The 18,849-nt window shown below is 32.4% G+C and overlaps 3 protein-coding genes across 3 annotated transcripts; 2 read left to right on the forward strand and 1 right to left on the reverse strand.

The window, feature by feature from the left end:
- Window positions 1-198: 198 nt before the first annotated feature.
- On the reverse strand, window positions 199-13,256 carry LOC132701421 (E3 ubiquitin-protein ligase listerin-like). Its single transcript, XM_060669300.1, has 24 exons — window positions 13,121-13,256; window positions 12,851-13,051; window positions 12,064-12,798; window positions 11,813-12,003; window positions 10,943-11,750; window positions 10,686-10,890; window positions 9,778-10,589; window positions 9,287-9,720; window positions 8,409-8,586; window positions 8,176-8,338; window positions 7,778-8,123; window positions 7,576-7,719; window positions 7,169-7,526; window positions 6,762-7,118; window positions 6,290-6,346; window positions 2,331-2,740; window positions 1,961-2,279; window positions 1,760-1,899; window positions 1,461-1,698; window positions 1,236-1,407; window positions 993-1,171; window positions 703-936; window positions 536-645; window positions 199-485 (listed from the first exon to the last, which is right to left on the reverse strand). Exons 1-24 carry the CDS (start codon window positions 13,166-13,168, stop codon window positions 335-337), a joined length of 6,990 nt encoding a protein of 2,329 aa, XP_060525283.1. The 5' UTR covers window positions 13,169-13,256; the 3' UTR covers window positions 199-334.
- On the forward strand, window positions 3,851-6,281 carry LOC132700460 (nicotinate phosphoribosyltransferase-like). Its single transcript, XM_060667791.1, has one exon. It carries the CDS (start codon window positions 4,010-4,012, stop codon window positions 5,645-5,647), a length of 1,638 nt encoding a protein of 545 aa, XP_060523774.1. The 5' UTR covers window positions 3,851-4,009; the 3' UTR covers window positions 5,648-6,281.
- A 216-nt stretch (window positions 13,257-13,472) lies between the features above and the next one.
- Window positions 13,473-16,328, forward strand: LOC132700627 (cap-specific mRNA (nucleoside-2'-O-)-methyltransferase 2). The gene is made up of 5 exons (XM_060668068.1): window positions 13,473-13,957; window positions 14,006-14,158; window positions 14,208-14,393; window positions 14,448-14,568; window positions 14,615-16,328. Exons 1-5 carry the CDS (start codon window positions 13,676-13,678, stop codon window positions 15,745-15,747), a joined length of 1,875 nt encoding a protein of 624 aa, XP_060524051.1. The 5' UTR covers window positions 13,473-13,675; the 3' UTR covers window positions 15,748-16,328.
- Window positions 16,329-18,849: the final 2,521 nt, after the last annotated feature.

Below are 18,849 nucleotides of genomic sequence, written 5' to 3' on the forward strand. Positions count from 1 at the left end.
ACAACCTATATGACAAATCGTGAATAAATTTGAGTGACTAGAACACGTAAATGTTCAGAGAAAACGAATTAAGTTCGTGGAAGTCACTGTTTAGAAAGACAATTTGTGGATAAAACATACAGTCATGCGCAGAAAATAATTTCCTTCTCTAGGAAAATATCATATGTAGTACCTAGGTGGGTAGGACTTGACTATCATTTGGTAGTACTCTACACTATGCAATAAAAATTTACTTAGATTAACATACATGTATTTTCATACATAAAAAAAACTTTCATAATTATACCTTTTTTTTTATTTTGCAAGAGTATGCATAAAATATACCAAAATAAGTTCATTGACTCACAGCAGCATTAGCTGCTATGCTAGGGCTGTTAATTACTTCCCCCAAGCTCTCCAAAAGTTCCTTTCTATAATCATCAAAATCGCCATCTAGTTCATTTATAGTCTGATCTTCAATTACATATAAGGCACAGCCAGTTTCTCTGTAAAAAAGATCCTGGTAATTGACCAACACAAACCAAACACAATATACCTTATGAGGCGTTCATCATGAGACACTATGATAACTCCTCCAGTATACTCGTTTATAGCTTCTGCCAGAGCATCAATTGATTCGATATCTAAATTATTTGTAGGTTCATCCTAAAATAATTAATATTATCAACATAAATAATACTTCGTCCCTAAAACAACTTTTACCAAAATCAATACATCTGGAGCATTTAAACATAACTCAGCCAGTGCTACCCGAGCCTTCTGACCTCCAGACAAGTCTTTCATCCTAATAGTGTGTGCATGACCGGCTAAACCAAAAGTACCCAATTGTTTCCTAGCTTTCTCATATGGCAAATCAAATAATCTCATCAAATATTCCGCCGGTGTCTCCTCTGCAGTCAAATGTTCACCAGAATGTTGGTCAAATCTACCAATCCTCTACAATGATATTCATATAAAAATAAATGCCTAGTATTGTTATATAATCAAAATACCAATCTATGATTCATCCTAGTTTCACCCTGTTGAGGGGTTAACTCACCCACAAGCAATTTTAAGAATGTTGATTTGCCTACACCATTGGGACCTACAATGGCGACTCTACTAGTCATGTCTATGCCAAAATCGACATTGACAAATAGGGGTCTTTGATCGGGATATCCAAAAACAACATCTAAAAATCAAGATGAAGGACATTATATTATAAAAAAAGACAAGATAAAAAACAGGACACATACTGTGAAGCCCAAGAACTGGAGGTTGTAATGGTGGTGGCTCTGGAAATCGAAATTTCACTAGGTAATCTTTTGGTCTCTGGAGAAGTTCCACAGGTTGAGAATCATCTTGCTTTTGAAGTTTACTTCTGTTTTTTTCTTGTTTCCTAGTTAAAGCTTCCTTTTGTTTCTTTTCCTAAAGTAAACCCTTGCAAAATATAATTCTTTAACTTAAACATACTTACATACAGCTTGCTTTTTAGACGAACCTGAAGACTTCATTTCCTTCAGTCGCTTCTCCTGTTTTTCATATTCTTTTAGTATCTCCTTTTTCTTTTGGACATGCATTTTTTTAAACATTGAATAGTTGCCTTTGTAGTAATACAACTTTTGGTTATCTAAATGTATTATTTCATTGCAAACATTATCCAAAAATGACTGATCATGGGATACTATAAGCAATGTTTTCTTCCAGCCTTGCAGATAACTAGAAAGAATAAAAAGAAGTATTAAATTCCCACATGAGATACCTCTTATTGTCTCTTTACTTGTCAAGCCATATAACAGCATTTAGATCTAAGTGATTTGTTGGTTCATCAAGCAGTAAAAGGGTTGGTTCCATATAAAGTGCTCTAGCAAGAGACACCCTCATTCTCCAACCACCAGAAAAATTCTTCGTGGCCCTGTCCTAAAATATTCCATGATTCTTTCACTTATTTTTCAATAATCCATCCAAATCCAAATGTTACCTGCATTTCTCTGGTGAATCCAAGACCAGCTAATATTCTTCTGGCTCTAGGTTCAGCTGAATCTGCACCAATAGCTTTCAGTTCTGCATAAACTTCATTCAAACGCTCTTGAACGTCTAAATCTCCAGAATTGAAACTTTCCTCTAGTTTTGCTTGCTCTTTCAACAAAACTGATCTTTTAATATCAGCTTTTAATACAGTTTGAACAGCACTCATATCATCTGCAACAACCTCTTGCTCACAGTATAATATATCTATGTTTGGAGGTATATTAAAGGCTCTCTGAGCAATATGGCGTAGCAGAGTTGTCTTTCCATGACTAGAATTATTTAAGTTATCTTACTACAATTTATCAATCTTCATCACTTACCCATTTGGCCCAACCAAACCATAATGCCTTCCATTTGCAATGAGTAAATTAGCATTTACAAACAGCTCATTTCCCTTTGCTGAAATACTGAAATTTTCTATTTTGATATCAACAGCATTTTCTAAGGCGACTAGCTGTCCTGCCGATTTCTGTGCTTGAGAAACGGTGAAATTACTGTCCAACTCAGAATGACCTTGCCCTCCCTTTTTCAAAAGAGTTTCCATCTGTTTTTCATATTCTTGCTGCTTTTTTAACTTTTTCTTTTCTCTATGAGTAATTTTTTTTTCTTTTTCATCACCAATTTGTGATGATTCCACCTGTTCCCTTAAATTTTCCAATTTTTGGTTAAATTCAGCGTTATCATTGAAAACATCTTCGGTGTGCTTGTTTGCTTTTTTGTGGTGTGCCATTTTACAATAATTTCATCACCACACACTATCCGTCTGCTGACGTGCGGCCAGCGGCGAACAATACCAAAAAAATACGAATATTTGGTATTAAGGTTATGTCACTTCTTCTTTAATTATTATTTTCAATGGTTACAGATGCTGATATCATTCGGCTAGTCTACGCGGGTATGACAGTAAAGTTTTTTCTATCCCATTTGGACTGTCACCGTCCTTAATCCTGCAGTTTATATTTTTAGCCCATAGGATCATAGATACAAGAATTATCAGTTGTAGTTAAAAGTGAAAATTTTCTGGTAAGAACAATGATTGGTTGTTTCGGATTAACGCTAATCGGTTACCGATTTTTTTTTAATCTATTGGTGATTCACTACCAAAGTACACGCCTACGCTGTTTTCTTCACCCACGGTTTTAATTAAATCGGACTATTCGTGAGAGTGAAGGGCGGTATCGGTATACCCCTATAGTTATTAGATAGTATAGTCGCCCTACTTCGATCAAAAGTAGAGAAGGTAATGATTTTTCGCTTATGCCTATAACTGAATTATGGGCCATTGCCTTTCTAAAGACCAATTTTCTTATACTTGACTTGTTTGCCCACAACATTTAACGAGATCTAGGTATATTTTGACAAAATATTGCAATAGAAATATCGTATTCAAACTTGTTGGCGATCTCTCAGCGGCCATGTTGGTTGTTAAATGCTGCAACGTCCTTTGTTAAAAACAAAATTGTAAATCTTGCCCATGGTAATTTTTTTTTCATAGTTGCTTCATAAGTTCCTGTAATATCAGCATAGGCAGAGCTAATAGATATATGGGTATACCAATGAAATTTGATTTTAAAGTTGGGAAATCTACTCTGGTTACTCGTGTATTGCAGACTTCAGTCCAAGATTTTTTCAATTTTGGACCGACACACGACGACTTAATATAACAAATATTTAATTTCTGGTTCCACCTTGAACCTTGACCTATTCCAAAAAAGGTCAATTGGCTCTGCTTAGCGGATTCTATAGGGAACGGTACCACCTGTAACGTGCAATGCTTCTGTGGGTTTGTTAATTGTAAATCAAAGTTTGTTGTTGATTATTAAACAACAAAAATATCGATAAATTACGGTAACGGGCGAATAGACTAACATTATTTACGCACCAGATTAAAAGCAAAGAAGTAATTAATATTTTGATTCTGTGGTGTGCGATTGTAAAACCTGTGTGATTTCTGCGAAGCAAACTTTGAAAATAAACAAAATTTATATATATTTTTGAAATGTTAGGACAGAATTGCCTAAAAAAGCTAAATCAAAACGGAATAGTTCAGCCCCTTTTAACAGATTTGTATCAAATAACAATGGCTTACGCGTACTGGAAATCGGGCAAAATAGATTCAAAGGCAGTGTTTGACTTATTCTTTAGAAAAAATCCATTTAACGGGGAGTTCACAATATTTGCCGGGTTAGCGGAATGTCTGAAATTTTTGGAAAAGTTTTGTTATTCGGAAAGTGATATTGAATATATAAAACAAATTTTGCCACATTATATTGAAGAAGACTTTTTTGATTATCTCCGATCTTTATCTGCTAAGGAGGTGAAAGTTTTTGCTGTTGCAGAAGGTACTGTTGTCTTTCCAAGAATTCCACTTTTAAGAATTGAGGGGCCACTAATTGTTACTCAGCTAGTTGAGACTACTTTATTAACTTTGGTGAACTATGCTAGCTTAATGGCAACAAATGCTGCGAGATATAGAATGGCCGCTGGAAAACTTAATCTTTTTGAGTTTGGCCTTAGGAGAGCACAGGGTCCAGATGGTGGCCTGTCAGCTTCAAAATATTGTTATATTGGAGGTTTTGATGGTACAAGCAATGTCTTGGCAGGAAAACTGTTTAATATCCCAGTTAAAGGCACTCATGCACATGCTTATGTTACCTCTTTTAGCACTTTAGGTGAACTAAAATTCTCAGATTTGGCACCCAAAAATGGAGGTACACCTCAAAGTTTATTGAAACTTGCTGTTTACATGAGGAAACAATTGATCCCATTATTTAATGTCCTTTTGTCAGAAGTGAGTGATGGAGAACTTTCTGCATTTGTATCTTTTGCTAATGCTTTTCCAGACAACTTTCTTGCTTTAGTAGATACATATGATGTAATAAAAAGTGGACTAATTAATTTTTGTGCTACTGCTTTAGCCCTGGATAGGTTGGGATATCAGGCAGTAGGAATTAGGCTAGACAGTGGAGATCTGGCCTATCTATCCAATGTGGCAAGAGATTATTTTCGAAATGTGGGTGAACACTTTAACATTTCTTATTTTAAAGATCTTAATATAATGGCCTCAAATGATATAAACGAAGAAACTATTCTTAGTTTAAATGATCAAGGTCACTCTATTAACTCTTTTGGTATAGGAACTCATCTGGTAACATGTCAAAAACAACCAGCTCTAGGCTGTGTATATAAAATGGTTGAGTTAAATGAAGAGCCACGTATTAAATTAAGTCATGATGTACAGAAAGTAACAATTCCAGGAAGAAAAGATGCCTATAGATTATATGGAGAAGCAGGATATGCATTAATTGACTTGCTGCAAAGATCAACTGAACCAGCCCCAGTAGTTGGAGAAAAAGTTTTATGCCGCCATCCATTTCAAGAATCAAAGCGTGCATTTGTCATACCATCCAAAGTTGAGAAGTTGTTAGAGTTATGTTTTAATAATGGAGTAATATGCAATTTGGGAGAAAATCTTCAAGTGCTTCGAGAACAGGTAGCGGCATCATTACAGATTTTGCGTCCGGATATTAAAAGGAACTTAAATCCAACTCCTTATAAAGTTGCAGTTAGTGACGACCTTTACCAATTTTTGCACATGTTGTGGTTAGAAAATGCTCCTATTGGTGAATTATCTTAAGTTTCGCTAAAAATGTTTGCAATTAATGATGGGTTTGTAAAAAATAGCAATTAAGGGTTAACAGTTCCTATAATTAATTCATAAAAACGTTTGACAGTTAGGAAACAGTTTAAGCCCATTAGTAAATTGCTAACTCTTAATGTTGTGTTTATGAACTCACCATAGGTGATAATTGTAGAAGTTAAGATTTTTTGACTTTTGATACTTTTGTTTCTATTTCTTGAAAGAATTTTATATTATTTATACACTGTTATTAATTGACATCTAACATGTTAATCAAACATATCTGTTTAAGAGACTATGACTGTCTCTATATGTTTTATTATTTTCAGCAAAAATAAGTACAAAAATTTTGCATTTTACTTCATACTAAATTGAAATTATTAGTTAAATAACTTTGGTTAAAAGAAATACTGCTTGTCCTATTTAAAAAAATGTAGTTCATAAATGTAAGCAATAAAAATATATTACAATATCAGATGTGTATATATACATGTTCATTTGCCAAATTCTTTGACTGAAACATCATAAATTTCATTTTCATGTACTCGAAATATCTATTAATATTACACTTGAATCTTTTAAAATTTGTTACCAATTTATACAAACCATTTAATTTACATAAGATTTTGTATATATTTAAAATAAATTTCTGCACACTGGACAACTGCTCTTGTTACTTGTGCTGAACCATTTGTACTGAAAATGAAAAAATGCATTACCCTCCTGCAAGTGTTTCACAGTTGCAAAACTTTTTTTCCTATTTTCTTGGAATTACATTTTTTTTAAAACTGTTTAACATACAAAAAGTTTAACATGGTATTTAAAAAGCTCAAATATTTACTTTATTTTCGTTGTATTCATATTAACCATAATTAAAAGCCCTTTCTAAGTTGTAGCTTGTGATATGTTGGAAAAAATCAAGTACTACTTCAATCACGGCGTTCTTACAATGATTTGTTAAACAAAACTTATTGGTATACAGTATTGGCAATAAAAATATTGACTTAGTCCTCCAACCTCAACTTAAAAAATGAAATATGAAAAGGTAAGTGCGAATTGGATAATATTGGTGTGAGTGTTTTTCAAATGGAAAAACTTGTACTAAACTTACTAGACAGGCTGAATGAAACTTCTTTTTGCAAGTCTGGCATGACAAACGAGGTAACTGATAAGTGCCTGCATGCAACACACCAAAGCAAATATAACATTCTTCTACCCCATCAAATTTTTTGTCTAGATTATTATTCCACAGCGACAGTCCATCTGCAACTCGCCCATTCTGATGCAAAACGCACTTCTTAAATTGAAGCAGCCACTGTTTGTGAGTGGTGCCCAGGATTTGTTTATTGCACTCAACATTTGGGCTTCCTAACGGATAATTCGCAGGCAGTGTTATTGTAAGCTCCATTTTAGCCTCATCAACTGTATACACTGCTAATATTTCCCTTATACTAGGCATCACCTTGATCTAAAATGAAAATGTATTAATACTAAATTAATAAAAGTTATTTTGCTTACCGCCATATTTTTATAGAGATTTTGATGGTGTAAGACATCATTCAGCTCATCAGTACACAAAGATGGTGATACATAAACTGACGTAATTTTATCCACTACCTGGGTTAATCGGGGTTCCAAATCAGTCCACCATTGTCTTACTAAGGCGGGTAAATGTGTTAATGACCCTTTGTACAGATAGCAAACGAATTGTTCTATTAGTTCACTGTGAAATGCATTTCTATAGCAACAGCGGTCTAGAGGGTTATTACGAAAATAATCCAGGGAAGCTTTTAATTTGGTCTCTGTGCAATGCAAAACTCCAGCAGGCATCAGTCTCAACAAATTCGAAAGGAAGTTCTTTAGCAAATCTTCATTCCTTCAATGATAATGTCTTTAAATAGCTAAATATATTAACATATACTTGCTTTAGCCAGTCAGCATATTGATATCTTAGTTCAGATGACGCGCCCTTGTAAAGTATTAACAAAATATCCCATACAAGTAAGTAAGCGAGTGTATATGTAAACGCATCTGTTGATAATTTTACGGTACAAACATCTTCACCCAATCTATAAAGGAATTATATATTTTGGAATGAATAGAATTCGTTCAAACAAAAAATCTCACCGGAAATCAGTGAACATATTATTAACAACTTCTTGAAGTTCTGTTAACATTTCCTTGAATTGATTGAATATAAGGCCCTTTTTGTGTGGTTTGTTGGAATTAACTGATTCGGAATCAACCTTAATTAGTCCCGGCACTAGAGCTACCAGCATTTTGTAACCCCAGAATTGCAGAACAGGCGATGAGTCAGTCAGTAAACCACATGCCTTTTTCAAAAATTTTGTCCATTTTGGAAAATTGTCATTAACTTTGAATATATATTGATAATTTATACATTCAGTTATAACACCAAAGTTTTGCAAAAGTGGTAAGCAGATCATTTTATTTTCCTGGTTTGCACTGCAATCTAAAAGCACAAATTGACTAGAGGTATAAAAAAAAAGTGAATCTTGTAGCACCTGCAATGTAAAGCCATATTTGCGCTATATCGTTGTGAATATTCTCCTCTAAAATGTCTTTCCACTCATCTACATAATCATTCTGCCCTTTATCTTGGAATTGTAAAACTTGGTTCCTAGTGTTGACATACAAATCTGCAACCGCCACCAACAAAGTTTGATACTAAAAAAAAAATATTATTTCTGTCTCAAGTCAGTTAAAACATTTTTTTCTAATTGGCACTTATACAAACCCCATAATTCTTGAATTCTGACCTCATTCTCAGGCAGTAAGAAGTCCATGAAACTAAAGATACCACAATAAAGTCCCAATATGTTCTACTAAGCAATTCACTTTTATATTTCATTAAATTAGAACTTATTTTAATTACACTGATAAGGTACTCCAAATTTCCGTTGGAAACTAATATTCTGAAACATTGAAAAAATATCTGATAAAATTAAAAAAAAAAATGACTCTCCTTTCATAATATAAATTCAATTACAATAGAAATATGATAAAGATGTTTCAAAATTCAGTATCAATTCAAAAACTTGATTTGCTAAAAAAACAAAATAAATCTTGAAACGTTAACACTCTGTAGATAGGAGCGTTTGCGGTAGTGCCGCATTGGTTGTTTTGTTTTTAAGAGGTGTTGAATAATTAAATCAAATTTACAACTATCTAAACACCAGTTTCATATGACTTATACACCCACTGGAAACAGCCAACATTTTAACAATTACTTAATTACTTTAATATAACAGGAAATAACACAAAACAATCCTGGTGAACCACACAGGTATCAAACAAAAAAAAACGAATACGAATTATTTTTAAGGTTATAACAGAAACCGACCTTAAATAGTTTGGCTAAAATAAATACTTACATATTAATGATACCTTTAGGTATTAACAATTCTGAAGATAAAAATATAGAAACACATTTTTTTGCATTCTATCTAAATGACGATTTGAGTCCTCTGTACAGAAATTTTTGATTTTTTAAGACAACAATCAGTGTTCTTGTATTTTCAAAATAACAAAAGCAACACCAAAATTAATATGCAGATATCCATCAGGAAACATAATCACTAAATACTATTTTAAATTAATAACTGCCATACTTACTCTTGCATTAGCTGGGCAAATTTTTCATTTTGAAATTGTTTCATTTCAATAAACAGATAGGGTATCATACTGTTGATCTCCTCAGAATTAATGAAATTTCGTATTACTACAATATTTTGCTTGAGGCTATCAGGCAAATTATTGCAATTCAAATCACTTGCAAAAGTCTGGGCAATATGTATTGCAACAGAATCATTTTCTTCTTTTCTATTTGTAACCAGTTGGTTATATATTTCTATTAGATTAGTATCATTAGTATATGTTGTGTATATTGAGTATAATACTTGACACCAAAACCAACCCAACTTTTGGCAATGTTCTTCAGAAACTTTTGTAATGTTCTTGATAGATTGAGTACACAACAATTTCCATATGTCCTGGAGTTTGACTTCAAAAAGTAGATGCCATTCTTGAAGTTCAAAGTAATATTTTGCCTGTAAAATATTTTTTTAAAGATTTACCTAAATTAGTGATACCTACATAAAATTTACATTTTTATAATTTCTAAGGAATGACTCCACCAATTTACAGTCATATAATCCTTTAATAAATTCTTCTGCGATATTATCTGTGGCATTGAGAACTATAACTTGACTAATGAATTTTTGGGGAGTCTCATCCTCATTATCAGAATAGTCATTTTCATCATTATCTTCAATACTGCTACTAAGAGTACTTAACTTTATGTACCTCCAAACAAAATACTGCAGTGTTTTAAGCTCAGTATAATCAGGTGTCAAAAGTGATTTGCTGGTACTGTAGGTCCCAGAAACATACTCCCCAATTTTACATAATTCCGTAACCAATTCTAGAGAAGCGAAGTTCTTGTTAAAGAACAAATTCATCAAATTTGATAGTCTTAGTGGAACACTTTTATATGCTGCTCTCAAAAATCCAGTAACCATACTAGCTAAATGCTCAATTTGAGACTCATTATGAATTTGCACCGAGAATTCACATTCTACAATGCTAGAAAATTTTAAAGTTAATTCATTCACTTCATCACTATTTAAAACATTGAACAGAGATGTCACTGTATCTTTCCATGCTGAATTAACTTCCCATAATGTATCTGATGACACATAATCATTTTCATTTGGATGTTTGCAAGAATGTTCAAACAAGCATAAAAGCAGTTCATCTCCATATTTTAAGGGCAATTTATTGGTGTAGATGACAGCTGTCAGATAACATGCCAAACTCAAACAAGTATCTAAGGAAGTTAAGTTCTGGACCTTATTTTTTAATGCCCTTGATAATTTCTTAATTATATCAGAAATAGCAACTTCATTGATAAGGATCTCTAAAAACAACACATTAATCTATTATTTAAAAAAAAACTCTTTTGGGTAGTAACAAAAACTTTTGAATTTCCACAATCTATAGAACAAAAACATACCCCCATTTTTATTTTCAGTTAAAGCCAATTTAAAAAGAGCATTGAGTTCCGGTGAACACTCGCTGTCAATTATTTTTTCTGCAATGGACAAAAAGAAATTGCCAATGTCTTTTGTGTGTAACCACTTTATAATCAATGCATCTTCCACATATGGATGTCCAAATGCCTCAGTGACAGACCACTGCAGACAAGATGGGATTTTAATCTAAAATTGATAGTTAAAAATTTGCTATATTACATAGAACACTCAATCTCACATGGACCAAATCATTTAATATGACTTCTTTGTCTTCATCTTGGAGATAAGTAATCAATAAGAATATTAATCGTATAACGCTCTTGCAACACAGCCTATCATTATATAGCCAATTTTTGAAAACATTATTATATAAGTTAATCAATGGAACCACTTCATTACCATCTATCGTATTTTGAGACAATTTTTCCAAGAAATCTTTTATGTTAAATTCAGCCAGAAGAGAATGTAGCTGCTCTATGATTTCTTGAACCGTGTTTTCTTGGATAAGCTTGACATATTCTTTACACAAATTGATTGCAACTCTATTAAGGCCATCTAAATATATTTTGCTATCATCAACAACCATCTCCTTGTGTTGCTCGAAAGAGAAGTTTTGGCTATCTGTGAGTGCAAATTTCACCTTGTTAGGTCTTGCAATTTTGCGATTGAACTTCAAAAAGTGTATGAATTCAAGCTGTTTCTCAGCTACTTTCGCAATAGAAGCTGTGTCTTCTATATTTTTGTGCAAACTTTGTGTCATTATTTCCTGAAAATTATTGAAAAAATATGTCACCAAATCTTGCAATGCAGCATTTGTACTAAGGTACTGAATGAAAGATGCAACCTGCTTAAAAACTGGTTTATGGCAAGAACTATCATCAGTGAGACACCATTCAACTAGGGCCAACAGGTGTTTTTTTATCAAAAGCTTGCATAAATCAATGGATGACGAGTTTTTGACTACAACATACCAAAGGCATTCGGTAAAAGCAGTTGCTACAGCAGATGCCTCGGATTTACTGCTCAATACATTTTTTAATTTAAGGCTTAAATAAATGGAATCAAATCAAAATATGTACGTGTAATAAATGTGATTTGATATACTCACCCCACTGCAAAATTCCCAAAGAAAGTATCGTAAAAGTGGAAAGGGTCTTTCAGAACTGAAGATGGCAAGTAAGACAGAACTGGCAGCAAATTCGGGTAGATGACAGCGGCATTGCCATGACCTGCACTTTTTAGCAGTTTCATTAATTTTGGTAAGAATAGTTTCTCAACTTTAACATACAACCACCATTCCTGAAAGTTTATAAACGTAACCCGCTTAATGTATAACAAAATTTATTTATGAATGCTTACTGGTATTACTGATATTGTCAAAAGAAAACATTCCCAAACATTTGGTAGAACTGTAGGTTCACCTTCTTCCAAGTTGTTAAGTACAATTGTTAGTAGTTGACCTTCTTTTCCTTGCAGCAGAAACAAGGCCTTTTGACAAATTGTGGCTATAAGTTTAAACCAAGCTGATCTGACAGCTGAAGCATCAAATTTGGATAATTTCCAAAATTTGTTGTTTGATAAAATTTTCAAATTAATATCTAGAACATTTTTTATATGTTCAGGAGAAACTTTTTCAATATATAAACAATATCCTTGCAAGCAGGATATTACTACCCTGAGGTGTTTAGCATTAGCTTCTTCTGCAGAAGCATTTCTACCTGAAAGTGTTTCAGCATTTTGAACTAATAAATTATCATGCATATATGTTAAAATCTCTTGTTGGCAAAACACAACAGCATCTTGGACTTTATTAGGAGGGAAAGCATCCTGAAATGCCAAAGAAGCTGCACTTGCTGCTGGTGGGTAAGTATCATACTGCGATGTAAACCAAGGGGCCATCAGCTGCTTCAAGAATGGTGCAATGTTACGTTTTACTTTAAGTACTATTTGATGGAGGACATTGTGTGCTTCTTCCCTAACTCGATTATCGGAATCCGTGGAAAGGATATTATAAAATCTAGCCCAAGTGGGTAAAATTGTTTTCACAGCATCTGGTTCTGCTTTTTGAATTAATTCTGAAAATTCTTGCAGTCCCTAAAAAGACAGATTGATGTATTTCATAGGCTTAAAAGTTTGTCCATCAAACCTTGGATTTTGTAGTAGAATCCTTCTTAGAGATCTTCTTAAACACTAGTTGAAAACTGCTGTCCAAAGACAAATCCAGGTCTTCCGAATTTACAATATGGGTAAAACTAGAAAAATTAGCTGCATCTTTGATACCAGAAAATACCCCAAATTGAGGCAAATTCGAATTTAGAAGTTCTGCACTACGTCCACTACTGGAAGGCTAAACAAATAGAATAGGTAAACTTAAGATACCCAAATTTAAAATTTTTTAATTCAGCAAGATACCAACCCGTGCGTTATTTTTTGTTCGATTGGCAATTTTATGCTTGCCACCCATAATTAAGAACACACTAATAAATTTTTATATAGAAGTACTGCATATAACGTTATATATCAAAAGACCAAGTTCAAACATAACCTTCTTCTCTTCCTTTTTATCTAAAAATTTTCACTTCTTCTTCTTCGCTTTTTCTTAATGTAGGCATTTCAACTAAGGGCATTTGCTCATTACCGACTACTGTGGAACATTGACGATAGAAATGAATATCTATGCTAGAGACCGGAGATGGGTTGAATTGGTAATTGGTAATTGGTAAGGCGTTAACCTGCCCACTCGAACGTGTCGGAGGTTGTAGGTACGATTCCCAACGGGTGCCTTAGGTGTTGTAATTGTTAAAAATTTGTTTATAAGTTATAACTTGGTTGTAAGTTGGGCGAATTGTTTCATGAAAAAGTGATTAAAGAGATTTCAACCTAACCCTAACTTCTAAAATAAACATTTTGAATGTATTACGGTTAGTAAGTCAAAAAACCCTTTTGTATTTAATGTTATTAATATCTGGGAATGAATATTAATTTCGAATTCCGTGATAAATACCCTCAATATTTTAATAAATTATATGAATTCCAAAAAACGGCAATGTGGGTTTTACCCAGACAGTGTTTCTCTAACGCAAGGTTTAAAATGCCCGAATTTGAAGTAATGAAAAACGAGTTAAATGAAATAAAGGGCAAGTTAGGTTCAGTTGATTTAGTGCAGTGGTCATACTATACCCGTACTCGAGATATATCTGGATATGTTCTGAACTATATCAGGAAGAAAATTAATCCAGAGCTTTTGACGCAGGTGATATACCTTCAGCCACGTTTATTCGCTACTGGTAATTTTTTACAGGCTTGGTGCAAATTTTATGAAATTCTGAATACTTTTGGCATTGTCAAGGAAAATGATAATGAAATATTCCGAACAGTTCATTTATGTGAAGCTCCTGGGGCATTTATTTCTGCTTTGAATCATTATTTGGTCTTACATTATCCAGACATCCAGGTGGGAATTAAGTTGGTCCCTCTTTTTATGATCTAAGTAATTATTTTAGTGGGAATGGATAGCGAATTCTTTAAATCCATATTATGAAGGTAATTTAATATCTGAAATGATACCTGATGATAGACTCATTCGATTCACTCGCAAGAACTGGTATTTTGGATTGGATTTATCAGGGGATATTCAACAGTTTTGCAACTATGAAGATTTCACATCTCGTATCAATGAAGAGGAAAAAGTATGTTTCTAAGTTCATATTTTAAAGACACAATTTATGCAACATATGTTGCAGGTATCACTTGTTACTGCAGATGGGAGTATAGACTGTATGTCAAATCCTGGGGAACAAGAGAGATTAGTAGAATTTCTGCAGTTTAGTGAAACTATAACTGCATTGGCAATTTTGAAAAAAGGTATAATTTCATTTAGCTATATTGATATACCAGTGGTAATTTTTAGGTGGTTCATTTGTACTGAAGATATTCACCATATTTGAAGATTCTACTATTTGTCTCTTATATTTGTTGAATTGCATATTTGCAAAAGTATTTGTATTCAAACCTTGCACTTCAAAAAGTGGAAATTCTGAGTTATATGTTATATGCTATGAATACCTTGGCTTTGAATTGGTTACTCCTCTATGGAACTGTTTACTGCAACAATTACAGAAAGGTGAATTTAATAAGACCACATCAATGTTTTCCATAGGAGAAATTCCACATTGCTTTCGTTTGCAATTGCTTAGGTGCTGTTCATATTTCTTTATTGATAGACAAGCAATGACAATTAAAGATAACATTTATTACTTTCATAATCCTGATGTATTTGAAAGAACAGTGTTACAGAAACTAAGACATGGTGTTGCCAAGTATTACATCAAAAGATTTAAATTAAAAACAATACCAGGCCATAAAAATTTAGTATCTTATCTGAATGTATATGAAAAGAAAAGAAAAATTGATGAGTGTGAGAGTATGTCTTATTTAAATAAAGGAGTAGTTACATTTAATAAGGAATTGCTCAATAATTTTGTGGAACTTAAACATGGCAGGCAAATTCAAAAAGTTCAGTTTTCGAAATTTGCATCTTTCGAATTTTTGGAAAACCTTTACAAATACTCCAGGGGGCATAGCACTGAAGATCAGTGTCTGCACAACTTATGTCAAAGTTATTTACAACAACATAATGTGGTTATAAATATAAAAAAATATGATGTAAACATCTGTTATCAAACACAAAGAAAAATTTTTTCAGCTGTCAATAGTGCATTATCCTCCAAAAAAAACATTATTTTTCTCAATGTTCCTTTCCATACACAGTTTATGGCAAGTTTGTGGTGTATATTAGCAACTGGATTTGAAGAAGTTCATTTTGCAGCCGGGGTGACTGTGTTTTATATTCCTAATAGTGATTTGTCTTTTGTGAAAAGCATGTTTAAATCAATCAAAACCTTATATTGTGCTACTGAAGGAAGTTTGTCATATCCAGGCGATGTTGTTCAAGTGTTAATGCCAGAATTTTTTGATCTTAATGTTGATATTGTCGAAGTTTTAAAGAAGATAAACACATTTGTTTTACCAAAAATAAAATAAACATTTCCTTGTATTCAGAGTTTTATTATACCTATACATACTTGGAAAAATGCTTACCGAAACAATTAGTTAAACTAAAAAGAATATTATTAACATCCCAACTTTTATTTGGTTATTTTGTTTCTCCTTTTATTTGAAACAGCTAGTAAATATAGTTCTGTGTGGTTGGTTTCCTTTGATAAGTGGTGATATTATAAGGAGTACACGTTTTGCAAGAAATTTGGCATATAAAATTACCAGCTATACATTTGAATGTCTCATTTTGTTAATCTCCATGGCTTCCAATAAATTTAATTTTCTACTTTTTGTGGCTGTGTGTAATATATCTAAATTGTCGTCAAAAATGTGTTTTTCTGTGTTTAAGTGTGTAGCATAATTAGAATCTAGACTATTGTTTTTAAACGCTCTTATATGTTCGTTAATGCGTTTCTTGAAGGATCTACCTGTTTGTCCAATATAAATTTTAGGACAAGATCCACATTTCAACCTGTAGACACCTGATATTTGGGATTTTGGACATTTCGATTTATTGTTTTTTAAATATTTTCCTATTGTGTTGTTAGTTCTGAAAGTTATTTTTAAACCACATTTTGATAAATGTTTTGAAACTTTTTCACTAGGGTCTCCTATGTATGTAATTGTTTTAAATTGTTCGTGTTCTGTATTTGGTTTCGGATAAATAGAGTTTACTGTTGTCTGTATTTGTTTTTTATTTATAATCTTATCTATAATGGACGGATTGTAGCCGTTGTTCAGTGCTATTTGTTTAATGATATTAAGTTCTTTGTTGTAATCTCCTGTTGAGAGTGGCATATTAAGAAGTCTGTGTATAAAAGAGTTAAATGCAGCCATTTTGTGTGTATAAGGGTGATTTGACCTGTTATGTATGACTGTTTCCGTGTGTGAAGGTGTATGATATATTGAAAAATCTAATTTGTTTTGCACTTTCGTAATAGTTAAGTCTAAAAAATTAATAGAGTTATCCTGTTCAATCTCGATAGTGAATTTTATACGATTATGTATTGAGTTAATGTAATTTAAAAAAGAATTCAATTGTCTGTCCGTTCCAACAAAGCAAGCAAAGACATCGTCCACATATCTATACCACCATAAAAACCTTTTACTTAAAGGATGTTCTAGTATGATATTTTCCAAATTATCCATAAAAATCTCGGCTAACAAAGGACTAAGTGGGTTTCCCATAATCAAACCTTCTTTAGAGATATAAATCTGTCCATTAAATTCAAAATAATTTTGGTCTAAAGATACTATTAAGCAATCTAATAAATCTTGTTTCACCAATGGGTTAACCTGTTTCCGAGTTATGGTAAAATCTACTAAATTTATCACATCCATTGGTGGAATACTGGGAGATAAGTTTTGTACATCAAAAGACAATAGTGTTGCGTTAGAAGGGATTTTGATATCTTTAATTTTGTTGATTAATTCAAAAGAATTTTTTATTGCAAATTTTGGTTTAAAATCTGTGTGGAGCTTTAAAATATTTACTAATTTTGTAGAGAGTTTAACTGCTGGAGCAGTTACATAAGAAACGACTGGTCTAATGGGCATATCTTGTTTATGTGATTTAACTAAAGAATATAATTTCGGCGGTTGTGGATTCATAATTGTTAAAAAATATTAAACCAGTATCAAACACGATCCTACAGAGTTATATCAAAGACAAGTCACAGAAGTAATTACTAACTCCACACTATTTAGTGACAAAGACAAATATTTTTTAACAATTATGAATCCACAACCGCCTAAATTATATTCTTTAGTTAAATTACATAAACAAGATATGCCCATTAGAAGACCAGTGGTGTCTTATGTAACATCTCCAGCAGTTAAACTCTCTACAAAATTAGTAAATATTTTAAAGCTCCACACAGATTTTAAACCAAAATTTGGAATAAAATATTCTTTTGAATTAATCAACAAAATTAAAGATATCAAAATCCCTTCTAACGCAACACTATTGTCTTTTGATGTACAAAACTTATCTCCCAGTATTCCACCAATGGATATGATAAATTTAGTAGATTTTACCCTAACTCGGAAACAGGTTAACCCATTGGTGAGACAAGACTTATTAGATTGCTTAACAGTATCTTTAGACCAAAATTATTTTGAATTTAATGGACAGATTTATATCTCTAAAGAAGGTTTGATTATGGGAAACCCACTTAGTCCTTTGTTAGCCGAGATTTTTATGGATAATTTGGAAAATATCATACTAGAACATCCTTTAAGTAAAAGTTTTTTATGGTGGTATAGATATGTGGACGATGTCTTTGCTTGCTTTGTTGAAACGGACAGACAAATTGAATTCTTTTTTAAATTACATTAACTCAATACATAATCGTACAAAATTTACTATCGAGATTGAACAGGATAACTCTATTAATTTTTTAGACTTAACTATTACGAAAGCGCAAAACAAATTAGATTTTTCAATTTATCATAAACCTTCACACACGGACACAGTCATACATAACAGGTCAAATCACCCTTATACACACAAAATGGCTGCATTTAACTCTTTTATACACAGACTTCTTAATACTCCACTCTCAACAGAAAATTAGAACAAATAACTTAATATCATTAAACAAATAGCACTGAACAACGGCTACAATCCGTCCATTATAGATAAAATTATAAATAAAAAACAAATACAGACATACAGTAAACTCTATTTATCCGAAAACAAATACAGAACACGAACAATTTAAAACAATTACATACATAGGAGAACCTAGCGAAAAAGTTTCAAAACATTTGTCAAAATGTGGTTTAAAAATAGCTTTCAGAACTAACAACACAATAGGAAAATATTTAAAAAACAATAAATCGAAATGTCCAAAATCCCAAAAATCAGGTGTATACAGGTTGAAATGTGTTTCTTGTCCTAAAATTTATATTGGACAAACAGGTAGATCCTTCAAGAAACGCATTAGATTCTAATTATGCTACACACTTAAACACGGAAAAACACATTTTTGACGACAATTTTGATATATTACACACAGCCACAAAAAGTAGAAAATTAAATTTATTGGAAGCCATGGAGGTTAACAAAATGAGACATTCAAATGT

The sequence above is a fragment of the Cylas formicarius genome, unplaced genomic scaffold (genome assembly GCF_029955315.1).
Source record: "Cylas formicarius isolate icCylForm1 unplaced genomic scaffold, icCylForm1.1 PGA_scaffold_4__25_contigs__length_36172078, whole genome shotgun sequence".
In the NCBI taxonomy this organism is placed as follows: domain Eukaryota; kingdom Metazoa; phylum Arthropoda; class Insecta; order Coleoptera; family Brentidae; genus Cylas; species Cylas formicarius.

Bases quoted from the DNA above. Each gene is read 5' to 3' on its own strand.
- LOC132700460 (XM_060667791.1), top strand. From the start codon at position 4,010: ATGTTAGGACAGAATTGCCTAAAAAAGCTAAATCAAAACGGAATAGTT.
- LOC132701421 (XM_060669300.1), bottom strand. From the start codon at position 13,168: ATGGGTGGCAAGCATAAAATTGCCAATCGAACAAAAAATAACGCACGG. The intron at 10,891-10,942 runs GTGAGATTGAGT...TATCAATTTTAG, and splicing joins TATTAAATGATTTGGTCCAT to ATTAAAATCCCATCTTGTCT. The intron at 6,347-6,761 runs GTAAGTTTAGTA...TTTCATTTTCAG, and splicing joins AGTTTCATTCAGCCTGTCTA to TACAAATGGTTCAGCACAAG.
- LOC132700627 (XM_060668068.1), top strand. From the start codon at position 13,676: ATGAATATTAATTTCGAATTCCGTGATAAATACCCTCAATATTTTAAT. The intron at 14,394-14,447 runs GTATGTTTCTAA...CATATGTTGCAG, and splicing joins GTATCAATGAAGAGGAAAAA to GTATCACTTGTTACTGCAGA. The intron at 14,569-14,614 runs GTATAATTTCAT...GGTAATTTTTAG, and splicing joins ATTGGCAATTTTGAAAAAAG to GTGGTTCATTTGTACTGAAG.